The sequence below is a fragment of the Chanodichthys erythropterus genome, chromosome 10 (genome assembly GCF_024489055.1).
Source record: "Chanodichthys erythropterus isolate Z2021 chromosome 10, ASM2448905v1, whole genome shotgun sequence".
Classification (NCBI taxonomy): Eukaryota; Metazoa; Chordata; class Actinopteri; order Cypriniformes; family Xenocyprididae; genus Chanodichthys; species Chanodichthys erythropterus.
Genome location: NC_090230.1, coordinates 57,077,289 through 57,101,951, shown reverse-complemented (window position 1 = coordinate 57,101,951; position 24,663 = coordinate 57,077,289). Strand labels below are relative to the sequence as shown.

At 35.5% G+C, this 24,663-nt stretch overlaps 1 protein-coding gene across 3 annotated transcripts in view; it reads left to right on the top strand.

Annotated features, from left to right (window-relative positions):
• The window catches only part of LOC137028927 (ephrin type-A receptor 5), a 101,163-nt gene that overhangs the window by 34,669 nt on the left and 41,831 nt on the right, over positions 1–24,663 (top strand). For all 3 annotated transcript variants that reach the window (XR_010896218.1, XM_067398335.1, XM_067398336.1), the window contains exons 4-5: positions 15,222–15,377; positions 15,466–15,801. Coding sequence is in view for 2 of the 3 variants with exons in the window: in XM_067398335.1 (XP_067254436.1) it covers positions 15,222–15,377; positions 15,466–15,801 (492 nt within the window). In the remaining variant the exon portion in view is untranslated. The remainder of the gene's footprint in view (positions 1–15,221; positions 15,378–15,465; positions 15,802–24,663) is intronic.

The window sequence follows — 24,663 nt, the reverse complement described above, 5'->3', positions numbered from 1 at the left end:
TGTTCTTGAAATTTAACAAGTTTTTTCTTGTAATTTAATGAGTTTATTCTCAACATTTTATTTAGACTTTTTTCTCGAAATTTAATAATCACGATATTTATACTGAAACCATAATATTTAAAAATATCATATTATTTGTTACTACTGTAAAGCTATATTAAATTATTATGGTATCTCATTTAATGTTTTTAGAATCTTTAATTTTTATTTTATTTTTTAATCAAAATAAACCGAAAATAGTACAATATTTGCTAGAGTGATTGTTTTGAAGTATTAAATTTAGACAATATTTAAGCTAAAGCATTTGTATCAATACTTTGTGCCTTTTGTCCCATGCTGGTGAGTCTTTTACACCATGTGTGGGGTAAAAGGCCCACCTTGCCTCCTCATACATTTATATGATTTTTAAACAAACAAGCAAACCACTTTTATGACTTATTTTCACACAAAAACTGTTCCTCCATCAATGTTCAATAAAAATATTCTGCAACTGAGTAGTGAAAAGCATTTTTTTTTTTTTTTTTAAGGTGTGCCTTTAGCCCTGTTGTACTCTATATGTTTTTCCTGAATGGAGAAGAACAGCATGAACATTCTGTGTTCCATGGAAGAAAGTCATACGGTTTGTAATGTCATCAGGGAGAGTAAATCATAATATAATTTTATATTTTGACTGAATTGTTCTTGATATTTTTCATATAAACTGACATATTTCACAATCTTTTGTGGCATGTAATACCATACAAGTATAGAAACCAAATTAGTGATTGATTTATTTGAACGCACTGTTCATAAATGGCTTGCTACTTTAGTAGGATGGTGATTTTATAGTGATTGACTACATTTTCCTGTGCCGTCAGTATGAGGATTTAATAGGGTTTTTTATGGGCTCATTTGTAAGCCGTTATACCTGTGATTTCACCCACTGGTGCAGACTGCAGTGCAGAAATTGTCGCTGATATTTTTGAGAGTCAGGAAATGACAGCTTCTTCTCACCCAGTCTGTGGGCCCTGCTGGCAAAAGAAGGCCAGCTTCACACACACAAGTGTAAATGACACAGCTAGAGCCATCCACACTCGCTGCTGTGTGTGAAGCCACACCGGTTTGTTTTTAATTCAGCATTTCCTCTTGCACACCATGTGAGGTTTATACCATCCTACAGTTACTTCACAATTTCAATATGAGTTGACATCGAGTTTCACAGTTGCAGGTGCTTTATAGGTCAGACGTGTCTAACATGTCCATGGCTTGATTTGTATTATTTGTATATGCCAGTTATGTACGGGGAAACTGTTTCTGATGTGATTATGTGTGGGTGAACATTGATCTGAGCACACTGAAGTGTTGTTCTTGAGCAAACTAGGTCTGCACTGACACTAAAGAAATGCAAGGTCTTTGGAGGTTATTTTGGAGTTGCAGGCTAATGCAAATCAAGCACAGGTTTTGCCTTATTCAAACACACTAAGAAGCTTTTGTTGTTTACATAAATGTTTCAGTGATTTTTGTTCTTTTTTTTCAGAATCTAGTTTTCTCTGGTTATTATTATTAATCTGACATAGTATATTAGGGCTAGGTAAAAAATATTGATTTCTCGATTTTAATCAATTATATCAATTCTTAAATCTCAAGAATCGATTAGTCTAATCTGTTTTCAGTTGATGAATGAGTAGAATATGTAGCGCTCCCATCCTATAAATCGCAATAATCTTTGTGCTTTGTTACTTTTGATATGAAGCAAAGTCTCAGATTTCAAATGACGTCCATCTTATTATGAGATTCAAAAAATAAATACCGTTTTGGCGCTGTTTAATGTGACGTGACAGATTACTTTAGCGCATCAGTTAAAGAGAAGCGGCAGCACGGAGCGCATGTGAACATCCTCTCCGCTTTAATACCAGTCACAGCATGAAATAAACATGACTAAACATATGAAGGTATGTTAAAATATACAGTACAACTTACCGAAATCTGTATCATGTCTCGTGTAATAGCTTCAACCTCGGAAAGACTTCAATAAAACAGCTTGTAAACAATGTCACGTAACGTCACATTTACCTCAGAAAAACATATTCAGTTACCATAAACTCATTAGTCAGCTAGAAAAGTGTCTAGAAAGCAACATTCTGATAAATATAGCTATGCACCATTACATATTATATTATAATTTTTAATGTTCTTCAATATTTAATGCATGTTTGAATAAATCATGACAGCCGCGATTCGTTGTTTCAAAACAATGAATTTGAGTAGAAATATGATTATATAATTATAAACTTCATTTATAATAAAAACAAGTGTTTGTATATTAATTTAACCTTTAGTATTATTATAATAGTACCAACTGACTCCCATGTGTAGCTCACAGCATTACTTGAGAGATTTCTTTTCCTCTAGAAAATTTGCCATGTACTGTAACTGAAATACTACATCCAAAATAATCGATATTGAAAAGAAATCGAAATCGTAATTGAATCGAATCAAATCGAAATTGTAATTGTAATCATATCGTCGCAATCATAATCAAATTGAATCGAAAGCATGTGAATAGTAATTGAATCGAATCGTGAAAATTGTGTCAATACCCAGCCCTATAATATATATTATTAATATATTAAAAATATGTTGTTGTTTTTTTTCCATACATTTATATAAATTTTATTTGGGTCTCACTTTTATATTGTCTTTAACTACTATGTACTAACATATAATTTAATAATTTGATACAGTGCACTTATTGTGTACATACATGTTCTTCAAGTATTTTCAGTATACTTCAGTATCTTCAAAATGACCTGCATGCAATTACATCTGTAATTAATTTCTGTAGTTACATCTATAATTACACTGTTGACCATTTCTTTAAGCCTCAGCCCACCCTTAAACCTGTCTTAACCTTAAAGGGTTAGTTCACCCAAAGATAAAAATTCTGTCATTAATTCCTCACCCTTATGTGACTACAGTGGTTCAACCTTAAAGTTATGAAGCGACAAGAATAGTTTTTCAAAACACTGCTTCATGAAGCTACAGAGTTTTACGAATCTTTTGTTTCGAATCAGTGGTTCGGAGCGCGTATCAAACTGCCAAAGTCAGGCCCCCCAGTGATGAACCATTGAAATTTCGAAACACTTATGGCATAACAAAGCCTTGTTTACTGAAATCACGTAAATTTGGCAGTTCATATTGTTTTGCAATATGAACATTGTACTTAACAATAGTATTATAAGTAGCTAAAGACACCTAATATAAAGTGTGGCCATATTTTGCTTTGGACTCAACACTGTACCAAAATCTGTTTTTAGCATTTTTTGAAATGTATTTTATGTAAGCCCAACTTTCATGCAATATGCCGAATAATTAATATGACATGACATGTACAATTTTGCAAGTGCTTAAACAACAACAGGAATATGATTTAGATAGCACATGGAATAAACACAGCACCAAAAAGTGTAGTATTAGTATTAGCTATAATACCAAGTTACAAATTAATTTTGTGCCGATGCCAAAGATAAAAGAAAAGGAAAGCATTTTCTCTTCCTTTTTCAGAGTTGATAAGGCTATCCTGTGCATGATTATATATTGAATAATTGCACTTTATTATTTGTATTTAGCATTGTTTTTTGTCCTGCTGTCCTTGATCAGAATAGACATGTGATCCATTATTTTGGGGTGGCAACCCACCAATTGAGAATAACTGAATTAGCTAAAATTACAGAAATGTTCCAATTATGTATAATTATGTCCAATTTGTGTCCCTATTATATCCCCTGTGAACACCTGCACACAATTCCTTTATTCCTTTTACAAGCAGCACCCTACAGTTGGGGAATGCTAATCACTGCTTTTTATTTATTTAGTTTTTTTTTTTATTAAATTTTATCAGAAAGATGAAAACCTGAATTGAAAGCTCCCCAAATCATCCATATTGTGGTAAAACATTGATATTTTAGCTTTGACTCAATGATTTGGGAAACTTTCGATTCAGGCTGTCATCTTACTGTTTTGATAAAATGTGCATTTCATTTGAGTCAGATTTGTAATTTTTCTACTTATAACTTTTAGAAGATGACATTAGAACAAAAGCTAGCATCGCCATTTTGTTTTCATCAGTTATAAAATTAGAAGAGAAGATAATTTACCTTACATCTGTCTATGTAAACCTTTGCCGACCATGTTATAATGTCATTTAAATGCAGGAACTTTGACTTTAATTTGACGTCAGATTGGAAGTATAATATCAAGTGCTGCTCCTTTGTCATTTTTCAAGTAAGAAGCTGTAAATTTCGGGTTGTCTGAGTTTTATATAGTGCTCAGACTGCTTATTTTATGGTGTATAATTTTGCGTAGATAATGACAGGATGAAAGCTGTCATTATCACCATACTTTGCACCATTTCCACTTACTTTGCACCAAATATATAGATAATCTAATTGATTATTCACAATGTCATTTCTTTTTTTGTGCTGTAAATTTTCTCGCACTACATCCCTTCTAAGTGCTTTTCATATCTCACAATGAATGACAAAACCCAACAATGACAATTTTGATGTGTTTTCAGGCCTGCCTATGCAGGGCATCAGCTAGAGATGACATGCTGTGGGTATTAGCAGACGTCCAACTAGATGTCATTGACATAATGGAATTTAGATAGCTATTTAGATTTGCTATGCTATAAATCAACTTAAATCCGCCCGCTATTCAAACAGAGCATTGAGGAAAAATACACAAGTTTGGCCTCGACAATAGCCAAGCACAAAGACCAACATTAGACTCTGCCAATCATGTTTGCATATTGTTATGTGAATGTATTCGTTTAAAATTCAGTTTACTCACAGGACGTTAAACATAGGAAGAGGATGTTTATCGGCGACAGTCGATAGCCATCTGGGGTACCATTGTTAGAATTTATTTTGCAGTCTGTTTTTGTTTTAAAATGTATTCTTGGAAAAGCAAGTTTATGTTTTCTCCTTGTTTTTTTTTTTTTTTTGTTTTTTTCTTCCCTGCCTGCTCTAAATAATATATCATAGATTTCAGATGTGAATCTTAAGGTATTTAGAGATTCTGGCTCACATTCCAATTAATTAGACAATAAATGTTCTGATCAATTCCGTGATTGAGATATTAGATTGATTTAAACTGAACTTACAAAAAGTCTTTTTTTATTAACCAAAAATAACTAGCTTATAAGATTTAGTCATTCATGAGTTAGGCTACTTTTTCTTCTTCTTCTTCTTTTTTATAGTAATCTATTAAATAAATGTATCTATTATCTAATGCCAGGTTCAGACTACATGATTTTGGCACAATCCATTTGACGTAGGGTGTCGTGGTGACTCGTAAACATCTGGTGACATCAACATTGGGTGTCGGGATGCAAGAATCGACCATTTCATCTTGTATAGTTTGTCATGGTTGATGACAACAGACTTTTCACAACTGGAAGACTAGCATGTTTAATTATTTTGGCCCTCCACAACGGTTCCATTACATCTGTGACTTTGTTCAATAAGAGCACAGCAGCTCTTCTGTACACATCTTTCAAACATAGTGAAATATACAATGGTATCGGTGTTGCTAGGTGGAATCATGCAATGGAGGAAAGGTTTTGGAGGTACTGTATGGCAACAATACTCCTGCCTTTATGATGTTTCCTCGAGGAAACTACCACGACATTGTCATTGTCACTACCATTGTCACTACCACGACATAGTGACAATGCAAGTTGCCTCTATAAACACCAACGAAGAAGAACACCAACAACATAGTAACGAAACGTGCTCTGTAGAGCAGTTTGTCCGTTTAGGCCTACTGTAGATACATGCTGCCACAAAACTTAACATGTAGGAGGACCCGCGGTGTGTGTAGATAGAAATGTCTCATTCTAAGGCAATAAAAACATAACGGTTCAATATGTAAGGTCTTTATACACCACTGAAATCATTGTTATGTATATTATATTGCATTTCTGTCAATATCCTCCTAAATATTACACACTGGACCTTTAAAGTATGCCAAAGTGTACTTTTTTCACAAGGGATGTGGTGAGTTTTATTGTGTTATAAACATTAATTGAGCAACAGTTAACAATTAAGCAACAGACAATCTGTTCTAACATTTAGCTCACTTTGCCCTTTATTAAATGCATGTCAACCACTCAACTTCCTGTTCTAATTACCATCAAATCTATGTGTCAGGGCATTTATCAGCCGTTTTCATCTTAATGATCTCCAACCAATTAGCGTTAACCTACTCTGTCTTGCATCTTATAGTGAGCATCATGGTTTCAATTATAGGACAAGTCTGCTATCGAAGCTCTCTCTCTCTCTCTCTCTCTGGTAAATATAAAGCCTTATTAATCAACACTTCTTGTCTCAAAATGTCTATCTTTTAGAGGCGCTCATACTGAGATCTTTGCCGGCTCGTTAATTGCCAGGCCCACCACTGTTTGCTGCATATTAATTACCTATTAGCCTTTTGCGCAACGCATTACGACTTTGGATAGACTCCCTGCCACTGTGAGTAGTGATCATCCCTGCATCATCAATGAGACGCTGCAGTCAAGCATGCTGAAATCAAATCGCATTTGAGACGCAGCAAGGCCAAAGTGCACTAGAGTGATTTTGAAATTTCATGGCCGCCGTTGTGTTTGGATGGATTACGAGATAATATGTAGCATCTGTCATTGTTTGGTGGGTGGTTGTTTGAGTTAGTTGGTGTGATGTTGTAGAATTCCGGGTAATGTGAATGTTTGGAGGTGTTAGCAGCTGTATAGTGATGATATGTTTTTTTTGTTTTTTTTTTTCTCTCTCTCTATGATGGTTATGACATTTTTGAAAAAGCATACACTGAGGAATAATGCTTAATAAGAGAGGAATAAGATAATATAAGAGAGCTCCACCAACATTGGTTCAATAATATATTACACATAACTGTTTATTTAACATTAAATATCTTCTTATTTGCTGTGTTATATTCCAACCCAATCTCGCAAAGTTACAAATTGTAACTATTTTATTTGTATGAAAATTCATGATTTTTAGAAGAAAAAAAAAAGTATGCTGGGTGTAAGCAGATCGTACTAAAATTCACAAATGAGACGAATTATCATCCAATTCACCAAAACATAAAAAAATTACAATTGCCCTGAGAGTGAGTTGCATATTCCGTGTTCATTCAAAGTAAAACATGTCAGCCCAGTTAATAAGTGAACCAATGACAACAATGAAGCCATTTTTCTAGTTTCACAGGTAAAACAGATTTGCTGTGACGTCTTTCGCTCTCTTGTGTTGGAGAGACATGGAGGTGATGATTGAGTTACCACCCAGCTGAAGAGCGATAAGTGTGTGTGTGTGTGTGTGTGTGTGTGTGTGCGTGTGTGTGTGACAGTGATGAATAGAGGCTGGTGAGCAGAGCTCACAAAAGAATGAGCCATTGAGAGGTGATAAACAGGGTGGCTGACAATCAGGTGTGTGTGTGTGTGTGTGTGTGTGTGTGTGTGTGTGCGTGCGTGCGTGCGTGTGTGTGTGTGTTCACATGTGCTTATTGGCTAAATATCTGTAACAAGAATCGATTCTCAAAGATGTCTGGGTCATATCAGAAAAGCTCACCATAAAACATACTCTCAATGGTCATTAAAGGGGTCATATAATGCCACTTTTACAAGATGTAAAATAAGTCTCTGATGTCCCCAGCGTGTGTATGTGAAGTTTTAGCTCAAAATACCCAACAGATCCTTTTTTATAGCATTTGTCACTTTTTGAGGGTGAGCAAAAACGCTCAGTTTTTGTGTGCGTCCCTTTAAATGCAAATGAGCTGCTTTCAAGAAGAGGGCAAAGTTTCAAGAGCTATGGTAATGAATTTATATGGCTGATGTGGAGTTAACTATCTTAAAGGTGCCCTAGAATCAGAATTTGAATTTTCCTCGGCATAGTTGAATAACAAGAGTTCAGTACATGGAAAAGACATACATTTTTCAAACGAGTTTCAAACACCATTGTTTCCTCCTTCTTATGTAAATCTCATTTGTTTAAAAGACTTCCGGAAAACACTCGGATCTCAACATAACACCGACTGTTACGTAACAGTCGGGATCATTAATATGTATGACCCCAATATTTGCATAATGCCAGCCCATTCGACGCATTAGACAAGGAAAGGCAGTATTAACGGCTGGATCTGTGCACAGACAAAGTAAGCAAGCAAGAACAACAGCGAAAAATGGCAAATGGAGCAATAATAACTGACATGATCCATGATATCATGATATTTTTACTGATATTTGTAAATTGTCTTTCTAAATGTTTTGTCAGCATGTTTCTAATGTACTGTTAAATGTGGTTAAAGTTACCATCGTTTCTTACTGTATTCACGGAGACAAGAGCCGTCATTATTTTCATTTTTAAACACTTGCAGTCTGTATAATTCATAAACACAACTTCATTCTTTATAAATCTCTCCAACAGTGTGTAATGTTAGCTTTAGCCACAGAGCACAGCCTCAAACTCACACAGAATCAAACGTAACCATCTAAATAAATACTCTAAATAAATACACATAATTCGAAGCATGCATACAGCATGCATGACGAACATCTTGTAAAGATCCATTTGAGGGTTATATTAGCTGTGTGAACTGTGTTTATGCAATGTATATATAGTCGAGAGCTCGTGTGGCAGAGGAAGCGCATCTCTTAAAGGGGCCGTGCTGAAAAAATCAGTGCATAGTTAATGAAGCCCCAAAATAGGCAGTTAAAAAAATTAATAAAAAAAAAATCTATGGGGTATTTTGAGCTGAAACTTCACAGACACATTCAGGGGACACCTTAGACTTATATTACATCTTGTAAAAAAACAATCTAGGGCATGATAGAGAATGCTACATGAAGATAGAACAGGTGTAGTTTAGTTTACAGTTTTTTACAGACGCTAGGACACATTTCTCAATACTTAGGTCACTTTTGCAAAACTCTTCACACAGTTCTCCTAACCAACTTTCATCTTGGCAAAGCAGTTAATTTCACATTCAAAATGCACTACAACTACCAAAACACTTCATTCAGGTCTCAAATCAACTCATTCTTTCAGAACACTAGCAAAGGTTGACAGCCGACAAACACACTCTGTCACCCACAAAACAATGACCTGAAAAACACTAACAACATGTAGCATTATACAATGTTTTCTTGTGTAAAACAAGGACACATCTCTGTTTATAATTCACTGCAATATATGTTACTGGAATGAATCAGACATGATGCAGAATTCGTCAATATTTTATGTCGTTTATTTATTTTTATATTTTTTGTATAATTCCAAAATACAAGAATTTGTATACACACCATCCACTGATACAGATACAATTCAATTGTTTTTATAGCATTTGATTTTAAGATTTAAAATATATTTCATTAAAATATTACTGTAGGAATGTAGCAAATTGCTGTCTTATTGAGTTTTGTATTATGTTATTGTTTTGAACACAAGTTTAACAGTTTTGAAAACAGTATGTAAGCATGTGCAAATCGGTCTGTACATACAAAGAGTTTTGGCAGTTGTTGTGTCTGAGTGAGAAAAGAATTCATGAAATTTGAGAGATGTGGTCATTGAATGCATTTTGTGCCAAAGCAATGATAACTGATCCTCAGTTTAGCCCACATAGACTTCTGTTGTGCTCACTGTGTGAAGAGTTTTGCAAAAGTGACCTAAGTATTGAGAAATGTGTCCTAGCGTCTGTAAAAAACTGTAATTATGGTTATAGCTTGTCATGTTGTAATCTTGCTTTTATGACACGCTATTGCATTTGCATCCCTTTTGTTGCGTGTTCTCGGGGGCAGGGTTTATGTAAATTGTAGGGTTTGTGATGTCACCACCCCGGGAAGAAGTTCGTTGTAGTCCCTACCAGCCGTTTGTTGTACTCCTTAAACAGAGAATTCTTTAAAAGAGAATATCTTGCTTTTCTTTGAACTTTGAGCATCCTAACTTTGCAGATGTTGTTGCTGCTCTAACAGCAACGTTACACACATACACAGTCATAATCAACCACCACTTTAAGTACAGTATCTGATTCTGATCTGTCTTGTATTTTATTAGTGTGTGTGTGTGTGTGTGTGTGTGTGTGTGTGTGTGTGTGTGTGTGTGTGTGTGTGTGTGTGTGTGTGTGTGTGTGTGTGTGTGTGTGTGTGTGTGTGTGTGTGTGTGTGTGTGTGTGTTTGTGTGTGTGTGTGTTTGTGTGTGTGTGTGTTTGTGCTTTTGTTTATATTACATTGTGGGGACCAAATGTCCCCATGATGTAATATAAACCTGAGTTCACCTACATCGTGGGGACCAGCCAGCGGTCCCCACAATGTAAATGGGTTTATAAATCATATAGAATGAGTTTTTGTGAAAAAGTAAAAGTTTGCACAGTTTCCTGTGAGGGTTAGGTTTAGGGGTAGGGGCAGGGTAGGGGGATAGAATGTACAGTTTGTTCAGTGTAAAATGCATTGAAGTCTATGGAAAGTCCCCACAATTCACAAAAACAAACATGAGTGTGTGTGTGTGTGTGTGTGTGTGTGTGTGTGTGTGTGTGTGTGTGTGTGTGTGTGTGTGTGTGTGTGTGTGTGTGTGTGTGTGTGTGTGTGTGTGTGTGTGTGTGTGTGTGTGTGTGTGTGTGTGTGTGTGTGTGTGTGTGTGTGTGTGTGTGTGTGTGTGTGTGTGTGTGTGTGTGTGTGTGTGTGTGTGTGTGTGTGTGTGCTTTTGTTTATATTACATTGTGGGGATGTAATATAAACCTGAGTTCACCTACATCATGGGGACCAGCCACCAGTCCCCACAATGTAAATTAATTAATAAAAATACTAAATGATGTTTTTGTAAGAAAATAAAGATGTGCACAGTTTCCTGTGATGGTTAGGTTTAGGGTTAGGGGTAGGGTAGGGGGATAGAAAGTACGGTTTGTACAGTATAAAATGCATTGCGGCCTATGGAAAGTCCCCACAATTCACAAAAACAAATGTGTGTGTGTGTGTGTGTGTGTGTGTAGTTTATTTAATAATTACTTTATCATTCATTTCATAATTTCTGATTAATTATATGCATTTCTTATTACTTATCTGCTAGTTATTTTAATTATATAAACTATATAGTTACCTACTGCAGCTTTAAATCAAGTTAAATATTCTATAACTCAGTAATTACCAAACACTAAACTCCACTTATCTTAATATAATCTATTTAGATAAGGATAATTTAGTGTTCAGGTTTGATTACTTTATAGAATATTTAATTTGATTACATTTTTTGCCACTTAAATATAATTAGTACAGAAAAGTATAAATAATGATATGTTATCGAAACCTAACAAACTGTTTCTCATATCTAAATATAGTAAACTGTGCGAAAGCTGCAAATGATAATGCTCATATGACCTAGTTTTATTGTTTTAATTCTGATATTACATTATTAACCATATAATGTTTCTGTTATCCCGAGTAACATCTGGGAATGCTTTACTTTCTGCTTTGTTATTGTCTCGCTATTGTTAACAGGCTTGTCATAAATGCTCAAAACAAATCAATAAAGCCTTGGTGTGATAAAAATATGATTATATGTTCAGTTTACAAATCAATACAAAGACATCCAAATGCTTTCAGTGCTAGACATCTATGCTAAATAGGTGTGTGTAGAATGCAATCAGCAAAATAAAATAAAATAAAATAAAATAAAATAAAATAAAATAAAATAAAATAAAATAAAATAAAATAAAATAAAATAAAATAAAATAAAATAAAATAAAATAAAATAAAATAAAGAAAGAAAGAAAAAAATAGCTGTATGATGGAAGATTTCAGTATTGTGTTTCCTGGTCTAATGTTGCATGACAAGAGACCAAGATTCTGTCTAGGTAAATCAGTCAGTGACTTACTTTAAAAAGCCCTGCAATGTTTGCAAAGGGGAAAGGTATTTGGAAAATAAATAAATACATAATACATAACTACCAAATCCTTCCTTTTGGAGCTATTGGATTATTGCTTGAAGCACTTTTGTAAACAGAATGCATTTTTCCCCCTAATCTTCAAGCAGGCATCTGCACGGCTCATGAAACAATTTCATGAAATATGCATTTTTTAGATATTTTTAAATATCAGTTCTGTGCTGGTTTGAGCCCAGCATGTCAGAACAAATATATACTTGTCTCGTGACTTCATTATATAGATAAATTGTTGAACAATCTTGTTGCCTGAGCTGTTCATTTAATAAAGACATGTGTGGCCGATGGACCCGACTGTAATGCAATCAAAGGTTCCTACAAGCTCCATTAGTGCAGCCCAGCACCAATCTTTTATTTAATCAAAACTTGTTTCGTTTCCATTAACACAGGCTTTTGTTTCATAATGCAGCATATCATTTGTGGGGATTATGCAGCGTGGAGTTGAGTGAAGTGTGGAAAAACGAAATTTGCCATATCATGAGCTATATCTGTCAACTTGCCATTTCTTCTAAATGGATCACGGTCAGATGACAAAATGTTTGAATTAAGTAGCTGAATCGACAGGCTGAATGTAATTCCCTAACATCATAACTTCAGTCTTCAGTGTCACATGATCCTTCAGAAAGGATCATTCACTAACCATTTCAGTCGTATCTGACTCTTGGTGATAATGTGGCCATCTCTTGCCAAACGCGAGAGACTGTCCATTAATTTTCATAAATCGCGTAGCTGATCTAGACAGGTGGAGCTGGGGAGGTGGAGGGTTTCAGTGGAAGTAACTTACAGCAAACGTTGAACCAGACTATTTAAATGTTGAACAAGCTATCTCATTCGCTGCAGCATCAGCAAAGGCCAATCAGCTATTTGAAAACATTCACAATTTAGCAAGGACATACTCCTTTGACTTATACACCCGTGCAACTTATCTGTTTTATTTTTTTTCTCTCTCAACAATGCAATTTTGATCCAGTGCACCTATGTTTAAAGGGATAGTTCACAAAAAAAAAAAAAAATGAAAATTCTGTCATCATTCTGTCAATAATTAAAATTCATCATTTCATACTCACCCTCATGTTGTTCCAAACATGTATGAACTTCTTTCTTCTGCTGAACACAAAATAAGATATTTTGAAGAATGTCAGTAACCAAACATTTGATGGCTGCCCCTGACTTCCATAGTATTTTTCGCCCCATACCTTGGAAGTCATTTGGGTCCATCATCTGCTTGGTTACAGACATTCTTCAAAATATCTTCTTTTGTGTTCAGCAGAAGAAAGAACTTCATACAGTTTTGGAACAACTTGAATAAATGATGACAGAATATCCGTTTAAGTTCCCCACCAGAATATGAAATGAGTGAATTAAGCTAGATATATAAAACTCATACAAATTGCTGTTATTACATGAATGACACATCGTCTAAAACACACACTATTTGAAAGTTGTGACTGCTCTGTACTTGATGTTTCATAGTCATTTAGATAATAATAAGAGCCTTATGCATTATGTATTTTTTTTTTTTTTTTTCCAGCAGGACACATGTTAATGGTAATTGTAAAGTCACCAAGAAATGTATGTAATTTAGAGACAGTTCTAGTTTGCACAGCTCTAAAAGAACTGCAGGACAAATATGAGGTGATTTTAAAGGGATAAAAATGCAAATTCTGTTATTTGCTCACCCTGATTTCATTCCAAACCTGTATGCATCTTTCTTCTGCAGAACACAATTTTCACCATGCTAACCTAAAACAAGCAATCCATTTAGCTCATGCGAGGGTAGTCTTGTCTAAATGCTGCCAATGGGGCAAAGATGATCTATTTATGGCCTCAGACAGGCGGCTACAGTTGAGCAAATCTTGTCTGGAGGCCATTGCACTGGCACTCTGAAAAAGATGGATATGCAATTCATGCAGAAGCAAAAAAGTGATGAGACCATTTTACCGTGCTTTTAGATCAGGCCATTTGGCAACAGATGAAGGGGAAATGGTCATTGATAAACAGGAAAAATTTGGCCAAAGATATCATACCATCCTAAAGTACAAATGCCAATATGCGCTTCCTTTTTAAGACATTGACCGTACCTGTGTATTTTTGGAAATTTTAGCAAAAATACTTGCTAGTTACTCTGCAAAGCTAGAATTAGAATTTAGTCTAAGCAGTTACAGGATATCAGTATAAAGGTTTGTTCACACAAAGGACAATAACTATAACTATAAAAGGCCACACCAATGCTGTAACAGTAAAAAACACAGAAGAATTATATAATTAGAATGACTTACGGAATTTTTTTTTTTTTTTTTTTTGGCTAATGAATGATAAAAAAACCATTGACAACCAATCAGAATCCACTTAACTTTAATGAGCTTTAGCATTTAAAGTGGCAGATGACAAAACTGCAATGCACACTTATAATAAACAAAACAGATTTCATATTGACATTTAAAGCAGAGTAGCAAAACTTTGCTACTCTTTTTGGTTTTGGTGCATACGCCTTAAGTGGATTATAGGGAAAAGCATAAAATACTACAGAAGTGCTGAATATGGCCCATACATAATAGTTAAATGTTGAATGATATTATATATCATATTATTCTACATTAGCTGCCGGTTTCAGCTCGGCCTGTTCGTGCTGTGGCTCAGTTGGGCTGAATTCACAGCGCACCTCTGCTGTCTGCCTCTTAATGCACACCAGGGAGGCTTTAATTAATGTCTTTGTGTGCACTTTGGACTGCCGAGGCCATTGATAATCTATCTCTCTCTCTCTCTCTCAACGGCAATACATTATCTAAATGCATTTTGTGCTGACAGGGTGTCTGCTGTGCATAAGCACCTGTCTTGAATTGAGAAGTATTTAAGTAGTTGCAAAAAACAGATATACTGATTCCATTTGTCCCACTTGTCAGTTTGATAATGTAAATTGTGGTTTAATGCTCTCTGAGCATGTTTCTGTAAGAGTTGTGGCTTTCATGAGTGAATGTTTGAAGATTTATTCTAGGGCTGTCCATGTTAAGGCATTTACGCATGCGCTTAATTTAAAATACTTAACGCGTTAAAAAGAATTTAACTTATTAATTAACATTGTGTGTTCAAACCATCGGCTCTCTATTGAAATAAGTACCTGCTCTTTTAATGAAGTTGTTGGATGTTTGACTTTAATGACTACATTTTCTCATCAGCCCTGAACAAGCAGTACAAAGGCATTGATCGACCGTATTAGTAATGTAATCACCTCTGTATTGTGCTTGATATCTCTGCAGTGTGTAAGCCGGGCTTTTACCGATCAGCTCTTCAGACCAAAAGCTGCAGTAAATGTCCTCCCAGAAGTTTTACCAAGGTGGAGGCTTCCACCTCGTGTCAATGTGAGCAGGGATACTTCAGGACCGAATCAGACCCCGCCAATATGGCCTGCACAAGTAAGTGCCACTTCCGTTATGTGTACCGTTATGCAGTATTCTTGGTATAATGTTTGTAATTTAGTCATGATACTGTATCATCTTGCAGAGCCCCCTTCCGCCCCACGAAACGCCATCTCCAACGTGAACGAGACCAGCGTCTTCTTGGAGTGGAGCGCCCCGGAAGAAACAGGAGGCCGGAAAGACGTTAGATACAATATCCAGTGCAGTAAGATCAGTACAGATTTGGGCAACTATGAACCATGTGGAAGCCATGTACGATTCCTCCCACAGCGGATGGGTCTGAGAAACACCTCTGTCATGGTCGTGGATCTCCTGGCTCACACCAACTATACCTTTGAGGTGGAGGCTGTGAATGGGGTATCAGAACTAACTGCCCCTTTGCGCCAGTATGTCTCACTCAATGTCACCACCAACCAAGCCGGTGAGTAGATTCATCCCTCTGGAATTGTTCCTATTACATGCTCAAGCCTAACATGATAAAGTTCATACTGTCTGCAAGAGCATTTGCAATTCTTGTGCAGTGTGACATATATCAAAATATTCAGCCGGAAGTGATGTAGAGTGGGGATTTATTTGATCCTCAAATTTGATCGCAAAACATGATCAGGACTGCCATCTAATGTTGACAAACCTGACAAAGGTCACCTGAAACTGAGGGCTATATATACACAGAGAAACACTGGGATTAAACAAGATAATTAACAAGACACAGGTAAAACACAAGAGTTGAATCAAAAACCATGACAAAAGAAGAGCATGAACAAAGAAAACAGAGGAAACTGAACTAAGAACAGTGCAAAACTAACTCAAAGTCACACTAATGCAAAACACAAACACAGACCAGACATGACATTAAGGCCGCATTTACATTACATGGTTCAAATGACCCAATGTGGCACATGGATTCCAATATTCTCAGATTGGTTTCAGGCCTCATTAATATGTGGAAATAAATCTGATATGAATCATATATGTGCATTTATATATGTGAACAGTAAGCAGACAGATAGAATAATTTCCCGGCCAATGTGAGTCATGCGTCATCGAAAAAGCGATGGCGGCGAATGACATTAACTCAGGTGGACACCAACCGCGAACACATGACTCTTTTCAATGGCGCAATAAAGGATGAAGGCTCAACTTAGTGGAGTCATGCTGAAGTTGTAAGTCTTTTGAGCATTTGGGGTGACCTTTTAAGATGGTGCGGAAAGCAAAAGCTTGTGTTATAATTTGTCCATTGTGTGTGTCCATTGCCAATTGTGCCATTTTACTTTATTTTTGGGTCAAGTTTTTCCGGTTCAGTATGTCTCTTCGGGTTGTTTCACCAAGTATATTGTGTAAATGCAGGGGAGGCACCAAGAATCTAAAAAAAAAAAAAAAAAAAAAAATGTTTTTAGGAGTGTAGAAAAACAGTTAAGATATTAAACATTATTAAAAATGATTTTTCTTTTCTACAGGGTGATGGAATTGGTTAATCTCATTTCCCCCACCCACATGACCTTGCTTATATTATTAGAAAAGGAAAATTATTTCAGAGATGGCAAAAGTTATTACATTTTAAAGAAAGATCATGAAAACATTTTAATTTAGAATAATGTGTACAATAATACTATTTAAATAGTTAAATTGGGTAAATCCTTATAAAGGAAGATTTCATTATTCATAGATTCATGTTGACTTTAATGATACAATGAGATTATTTACTGTAAACAGCAGGTTTTTTTTTTTTTTTTTATATTCTCTGACCAGTCATTTTATGGCATTTATATAATTTTCATGGTTGTCCTGTTACTTCTTATTCACATATATAAGAAGGAGGGTAAACAAGGGTAACTTGCACTAAAACCTTTTCAATACAGTGGCACCTCTCCTGACTGCCATTGACTTTTCATTAAGATAATGATGACCCTAATGGACACTGAAGCGTAATCTTCTTTATCTGTAAGAGGGTCTGTAATTGCTGGGGATTGCCCAGAGACAGTGGGGTGGGGACTCCTGTGTGCCCATAATGAGTGTGTGTGTGTGTGTGTGTGTGTGTGTGTGTGTGTGTGTGCTTTTGTTTATATTACATTGTGGGGACCAAATGTCCCCATGATGTAATATAAACCTGAGTTCACCTACATCGTGGGGACCAGCCAGCGGTCCCCACAATGTAAATGGGTTTATAAATCATATAGAATGAGTTTTTGTGAAAAAGTAAAAGTTTGCACAGTTTCCTGTGAGGGTTAGGTTTAGGGGTAGGGGCAGGGTAGGGGGATAGAATGTACAGTTTGTTCAGTGTAAAATGCATTGAAGTCTATGGAAAGTCCCCACAATTCACAAAAACAAACATGTGTGTGTGTGTGTGTGTGTAGGTGTGTGTGTGTGTGTGTAGGTGTGTGTGTGTGTGTGTGTGTGTGTGTGTTTGTGCTTTTGTTTATATTACATTGTGGGGACCAAATGTCCCCATGATGTAATATAAACCTGAGTTCACCTACATCGTGGGGACCAGCCAGCGGTCCCCACAATGTAAATGGGTTTATAAATCATATAGAATGAGTTTTTGTGAAAAAGTAAAAGTTTGCACAGTTTCCTGTGAGGGTTAGGTTTAGGGGTAGGGGCAGGGTAGGGGGATAGAATGTACAGTTTGTTCAGTGTAAAATGCATTGAAGTCTATGGAAAGTCCCCACAATTCACAAAAACAAACGTGTGTGTGTGTGTGTGTGTGTGTGTGTGTGTGTGTGTGTGTGTGTGTGTGTGTGTTGTGGAAGTGTTAGTGTTGATAGGACACTTTTGAAATGAAGGATTTTGCGTGAGCCGAGTGAAGGTTGCAGCGAAATACTGAACGCTTTGCCTCTGCGGTCGGAATAATCTGTTTGGTTGATGTGTCGAGTAGCGGTCATGTTTTATGTGAACTGGATGGCTGGAGGCTAAGCAAGAGGTTTGGCTGGAGTTCTGAGACCAGACGTGCTCACAAAGGTGCTTGACTGTCTAAGCGTGAATCGTTATTGAAATATTGAGGGGGCCTACAGGCTCCCACTGTGTCGACTGACGGAAAATCACTTTTCCATTATCTTGCTTTTGTCTTCCCTCGTTTGAAGCATAGCTTCATTTGAAGATCTTTTATAGGCCAGCATTCAAAGCAAACACATTCTGGGATATTCCCACTATGTAGTACATTATGTGTGTGTCTTAAAGTCCCCTTATTATGCTTTTTTGGATATTATCTTTCATGTAGTGTGTAATTTAGCTGTTTGTGAATGTAAAAGGTCAGTAAAGTTTCAAAGATCAAAGTGCAGATAAATGGAGTTATTGTCTCCCAAATGAAAGAAGCTATTCTGAACTGCATGAAATGAGTCGTCAGTAATTCCATTCTTACTTCCTGCTCGAACCTACGTAGGTTTGTACCAAATTTACATAATTCCAGCCTATGGTCTTCATTGGCTGCCCGTGGACAATGTCTGCTTTTACCCGCCATCAGCTGAGGCCTGGAAGAGTTTGGTTTGTGTTGTCGACATGTCGAGAAGACACTGTTTTCTGTGCTGCAAAAGCAAATCGACTTTGATAGAGTAAAACACCGACACCGACATTAATGTTCATATCACTGTGTATTAAGTTCTGAGGAAGCCTTTGCAGTAAGAAATGAAGTGATGCTACAATGTATATTTTGTGCCTTTTTTGACATTGGATGCATGTAAACCTACAGGAGACCTTCGAGACAAAATTACGAACCTTTAAAATAGCATAATTGGGGCATTTTAATAAATTGGAAAAAATACTAAATTCACAACTTTGATTGAAGATGGAAATAATTTTGGTTAGTTTTAATTTTATCTTGTCAGTGTAATGTCAGTGTTGTTATTGTTAACTAAAACTATTAAAATATATATTTTCTTTATTTGAAATTAAGCTAAAATAAATGAGAAAAAACATTAAACTTAAAAAGAGAAAATGTGTGGCCTTAGCAACTAAATATACGGAGCCCCGCACATGACATGCACACACTTTACTAATTCGTTCCTTTGATTTATAAACTGTGCACATGATTTGCTAATTCATTCCCTCTATTTATAAATCATGCACACGATTTACCAATTTGTTCCCTCGATTTGCTAAATTGTGCTTACGTTTTAGCAAAACCAGGGAACAAAGTAGTAAATTTTGCGTACTATTTAGTAAATCAAGGGAATGAATAAGTAAATTATGCACACAATTTACCTTGCAGGGCTCCAAAAAAATATGTTTAAGTTGAAGCATTAAATTACTAAAATCAAAATACGAGTAAATTAAAGCAAAATAGAAAAGTTTTTTTGAAAAACTATTAAAATGAAACCTGAAAAAAGCTAAATCAAAATACTAATAAATACTAATAATTTATAAATTATACTCAATATGACTCCATCCTTGCCATTGAGTAAATAATCAAGTTATAATAAGCCTGCAATAGCCTTATTAAAGAAATACCGGTAACACTTTATAATAACTGCACGCTATGAATCATTAGTTAAGCATTAGTTAATAGTTAATTAATCACTTATAAAGCATTAATATACATTAGTAAGTAGTTTATAAATACAGCTATAATTGCTTTATTCTTGATTTATAAGCATATCTATAATGTGTTTAATAATTGTATTTTCATACTTTACTAATAATCAATTTATTATTTCTAAATTAAGTATTACATTATGTACAAACCAGTTATTTAGGAGTTGTCAGTAGTTCATTTAGTAAGTTTAAGTAAATGATTAATAAACTATTTTAACATTCATTTATACATCTTATTATTTAGACACATAGTAAGAGTTACTTAGTGTGTTAGTAAATGTTTTATTAACACATATTCCTACTGCAATTCATGATTAATTCAGGTAGTTATAAAACATTTAGAAGTAGTCAGTTAACTATTTTTGTGAGCTCATCTAAAGTGAGGACTATTTATGCTTTGTAAAGCTTTTATAAATGAGATTTAAAGGTTCAGTGACCTTCTGCACTGCTGTTCTCTAATTTTTAAAGTTAGTACCGAGGTAGTTTTGACACTAGGAATATGTTAATAAAGCATTTATTAACAGACTGAGTAACTAATACTATATGTCTAAATAATAAGATGCATAAATGTACATTTAAATATTTTATTAATCATTTACTTACACTTCCTAAATGATCTTATGAACCACTGACAACTCCTAAATTACTGGTTTGTGAATCATGTAATACATAATTTAAAAATGATAAATTGATCATTAATAAAGTATGAAAATACAATTATTAAACTCATTATAGATATGCTTATAAATCAAGAACAAAGCATTTATAGCTGTATTCATAAATGGCTTACTAATGTCTATTAATGTTTTATAAATGATGAATTAACTATTTACTAATGCTTAACTAATGCTTCATAGCGTGAGTTATTCTAAAGTGTTACCGAAATACCTTCTCATATTACAACACAAACATGTTTATTTTATCAGAGACAGAGACAACAATGTTCTGGATAACAGGGATATCAAATGAAATGCTACTTGCTGTGTAGCGTTGGCCAATCAAAATCTTATTTTCTCTATTGAATGTTGTGCCAATCAAAGCAATGCTAAACCGCTAGTGACCTATAAATCAATGTATGAATACGGAAGAATAGGCTTATACAGACCTGCAGCACTGCAATGCAATAACAGGCACAGGTGTTACAGGTGCTGTAAGGCAAAAAACATTTATTTCCACTTTGCGTAATCCATTATCCTAAACTCTCAGGCCTTTTTTGCAACCTTTACATACAACCACTGCATTCTAATTTAGGGAGAAAATATTTAACGTAATATTTGTGCCTATTTCAATGCCGATGCATCTCTGTCACAAAAGCACAGCAGATGCGGTTACGAGGCGTACAGAAACAGTCTTAGGGTGCTAATTTATTTCACCAGGGCTGTGAGGCTACAGTATTTCCCCCTGAAGAGACGACTTCAACATCTGCTCAGCTCATTAAGTTACTCTCAAATCAACAGAGGAATTATGCTCTTTAAAACACTATTAATTATGACAAGCAAAATTATAATTTCTGCAGCACAAGGCGAGCTGTCACGCATAGTCAACAAAGCTTGTGTGGAATGTTAGCTCGCTTATGTGAATCTTTACAAAGACATAGATTACATAAATTCTGTTTTTACTTCAGAAGTGGGGAGATTTTTAGAACTGGAAGCAGATTGTACAGGTTGATCAAATGCTCACTAATTTCTAGTGTTTTTGAATGAGCAGGATTTCAAAACAAACTGAATAGTTTGCAGGTGCAAGTGATTAGCGCGTTGTATTGGCATGCCTTTCAAGTGCTTTCTCTGATAAATGTCGACAGACGCATGAGTGGAGGCATTTGTGGAGCTCTTTTTGCCGAATTATTTTGTGAGCCTTGACTATTTTCTCATTGACAGCTGAGTACATGACGTATCATTCTGAAAAGAGTTGTGACACTAAGTATTCTCAAACCCACTCAGAAAAGCTCTTCTGGCAAACGGCTGTGAGCACTTGTGCTTTACTAAACTCAGCACATCCGTTAGTGGATTGTTTGAGTCTCTGCAGATGGTGACCCAAGCACTATTAGGGAGTAAATAACTAAAAGAAGCGATGCAACTAACTTTCAATTGTTTGACAGCAATTTTTAAAATAGTGTAGCTTTCCATAAAAAAGTTAATTTCCATTAACATGTTAATTCCAAGTAGTAGCACCCCGTTACATTGCACATAGGCTACAGCTTTGCAGTAGACACGACGCCTCGACATGCAATAAAAGGTATCTTTTCCATGTTAATCAGTTTTTGTCCTAACCAGCCGCGACTGCGACACGTACATATTCTATTTTAGAAACCGTGACGTCGCAAGTATTCTATTTTAGAAATCGGCTGAAACAGCAACTCAAAGTATGGCAATGATAATATCAGGTACTGTTTATGTGCTTTATTTAATGTTAAAAGCATCTAATGTGAGTTTTAATATCATTCTGTGTTCCCAGTGTTTTAGCTGTAATGAAAACAACACTGGCTAATTACCCTCAGATCTTGAAAATAAATAAATCGCCAAAAGAATGGTCAAACTGTTAACTCAATGCGAACAAACAAGTGTGTTCTATGACAAAGATTGGTTCAGTCACTCCGTATGTAGTTTAAATAATGTTTAAATTGTGTAATATTTATGAATTTTACTATGTACTTGCCCATTTCATTGTGTCTGCTGTGATCTTGTTGAGAGAGCCTGCCAACACTCTCTTCTGATTGGCTGGGGAACTTGATTGATTTTATCGCTTCTCATTTTTGCGTCACATCTAGTGTGGACAGTCAAATTGCTTGTCGCTAGAATCTTATCGCATTGCGTCTGGTTAGGACACGGTGTAGGGCTGTAACAATTCCTCGAATAAATTTTAGTTTTAGTTTTAAATCGGATGAAACAGCTTCAACATTCCCAACCAGGGGTGCGTTTCCCAAAGCGAACTATGGTCGCAAGTTCCGTCGTTACCAATAGAGTTCAATGGGACTTACGACCATGGTTCACCAACGATGCTTTCGGGAAACTCACCCCAGGCTGATGAGGAAAACAGGAGAAACGTGCCATGAATAAAGATAGAAGACTTTTAAATCCCAAAATCACCACCCTTACAAACATTTCCCATGAATTAACTGTAGTAAATTACCATGGTTTGTGGAAATGTGGAATATTTATATTGAAAATAGCCATTTATATTGCAATATATTTATTAGGTGGGCAAGGGAATATATATAATTCATGTCTTTATTAAGGTGTAGGTGTAACTTTTTGATTTTATAATCTGGCCCTTGAATGAAATTACTTGCCCTGCAATACATTATGCATTTTGACAGTTTTGTTCAATAAAACCATACGACTACTTGTTTTTGATACTTTACGTGAGTCACTTATTGTGTTATTGCTATTATAAATTTATTTTAAGCCATATGTGTAAGTGAATGTGTTTTGTTGTGTAAGCACCTTTATAATCGCGTTAGTAGTTGAGCTATATGCGCGATGGGTGCCGCCATGTTTGTTTATGCCGCTGTTGGATTTACAACACGTGAATTCATCTTCGAAATATACGGATGGATGTAAGTGTCTGGTGAATTTGGAGAAGAACAGGGCAACTTTATAGTTGCTGCTTGCCTTACTCATAGTACGAATATAATGCGTCTTTAATTATAAAGGAAAGGATTATTATTGCTGCTTCCTTAGACATCAGTGTATATTTTACATTTTTATATTTTAACTCTAAATGTATTGTTACTAGTGCTTATGTGTATTTAAATATCTGAAACTTAAAATAACCACCATGTGGTTGAAAACACTGAATAGTTATGATAAATGCCAAGCACTGAGTGCATCTGTCTCTGGCTCAGCATCAGTACCAACACACAGAGGGGGAGGGGCGTTTGATTACTCGAGGAATCGTTAGAATAATCAAACGATTACTTGATTACCAAAATAATCGTTAGTGTCTTTATAGTCAAGCAAGCTAATAATAAAAACAAACAGAAAATGCTTAACATGTCTCTCACATACAATTTTAGATGGTTCATAGGTTTGGTAGCTTCAGTGTAATTAGCTATGTTTTGTTTGTAGCCTGTAGCTACACTTTCAAAAGATTAGCTTGACTGTAGTTTGACTACTTTAAATTATGAGTAGCTTGTATCTACAAACTACAGTTTCAAGTAGCTTCCCCAGCTCTGAAGTAATTTAAAGCTGCACAAATGTAAGTTTATGTTTATGATATTAGTAATTAGTAATATCTATATATAATATCTATATCTAATAGATCAACATTTCAACATTATAATCAGAAATGTTTCTTTAGCATCAAATCAGCATATTAGAATGATTTCTGAAGGATCATGTGACACTGAAGACTGTAAAATATATTAAAAAAATTTTTTTTTAATGTGTGTGTGTGTGTAGGTGTGTGTGTGTGTGTGTGTGTGCGTGTGTAATTTTATATACATAAGGGCAGAAATGTTTGGCAAATAGTTCAGATTGTATTTCGTAGCTAATAGTTCTCAGGCCAGGCCTCTGGCTGGCACAAGAGTCTGTTGGCAGGACTTATATCTCAGGCCTAGATTTGGCCGATGGGCCGCTCGGCTCTGCCAGAGGTTTTTCATCTTGCTTCTCGGCAGGGCTCCCCAAACAACACTTGTTTACAAACACACGGCCTGTTGAGATCTTCGTGTTGGCAGTGATTTGGGGCCGGAGCGGAGGAGATGACCTTTCTTACCCAGATGAAAACTACATCCCGGCATGCTAACTTCAATCAAATT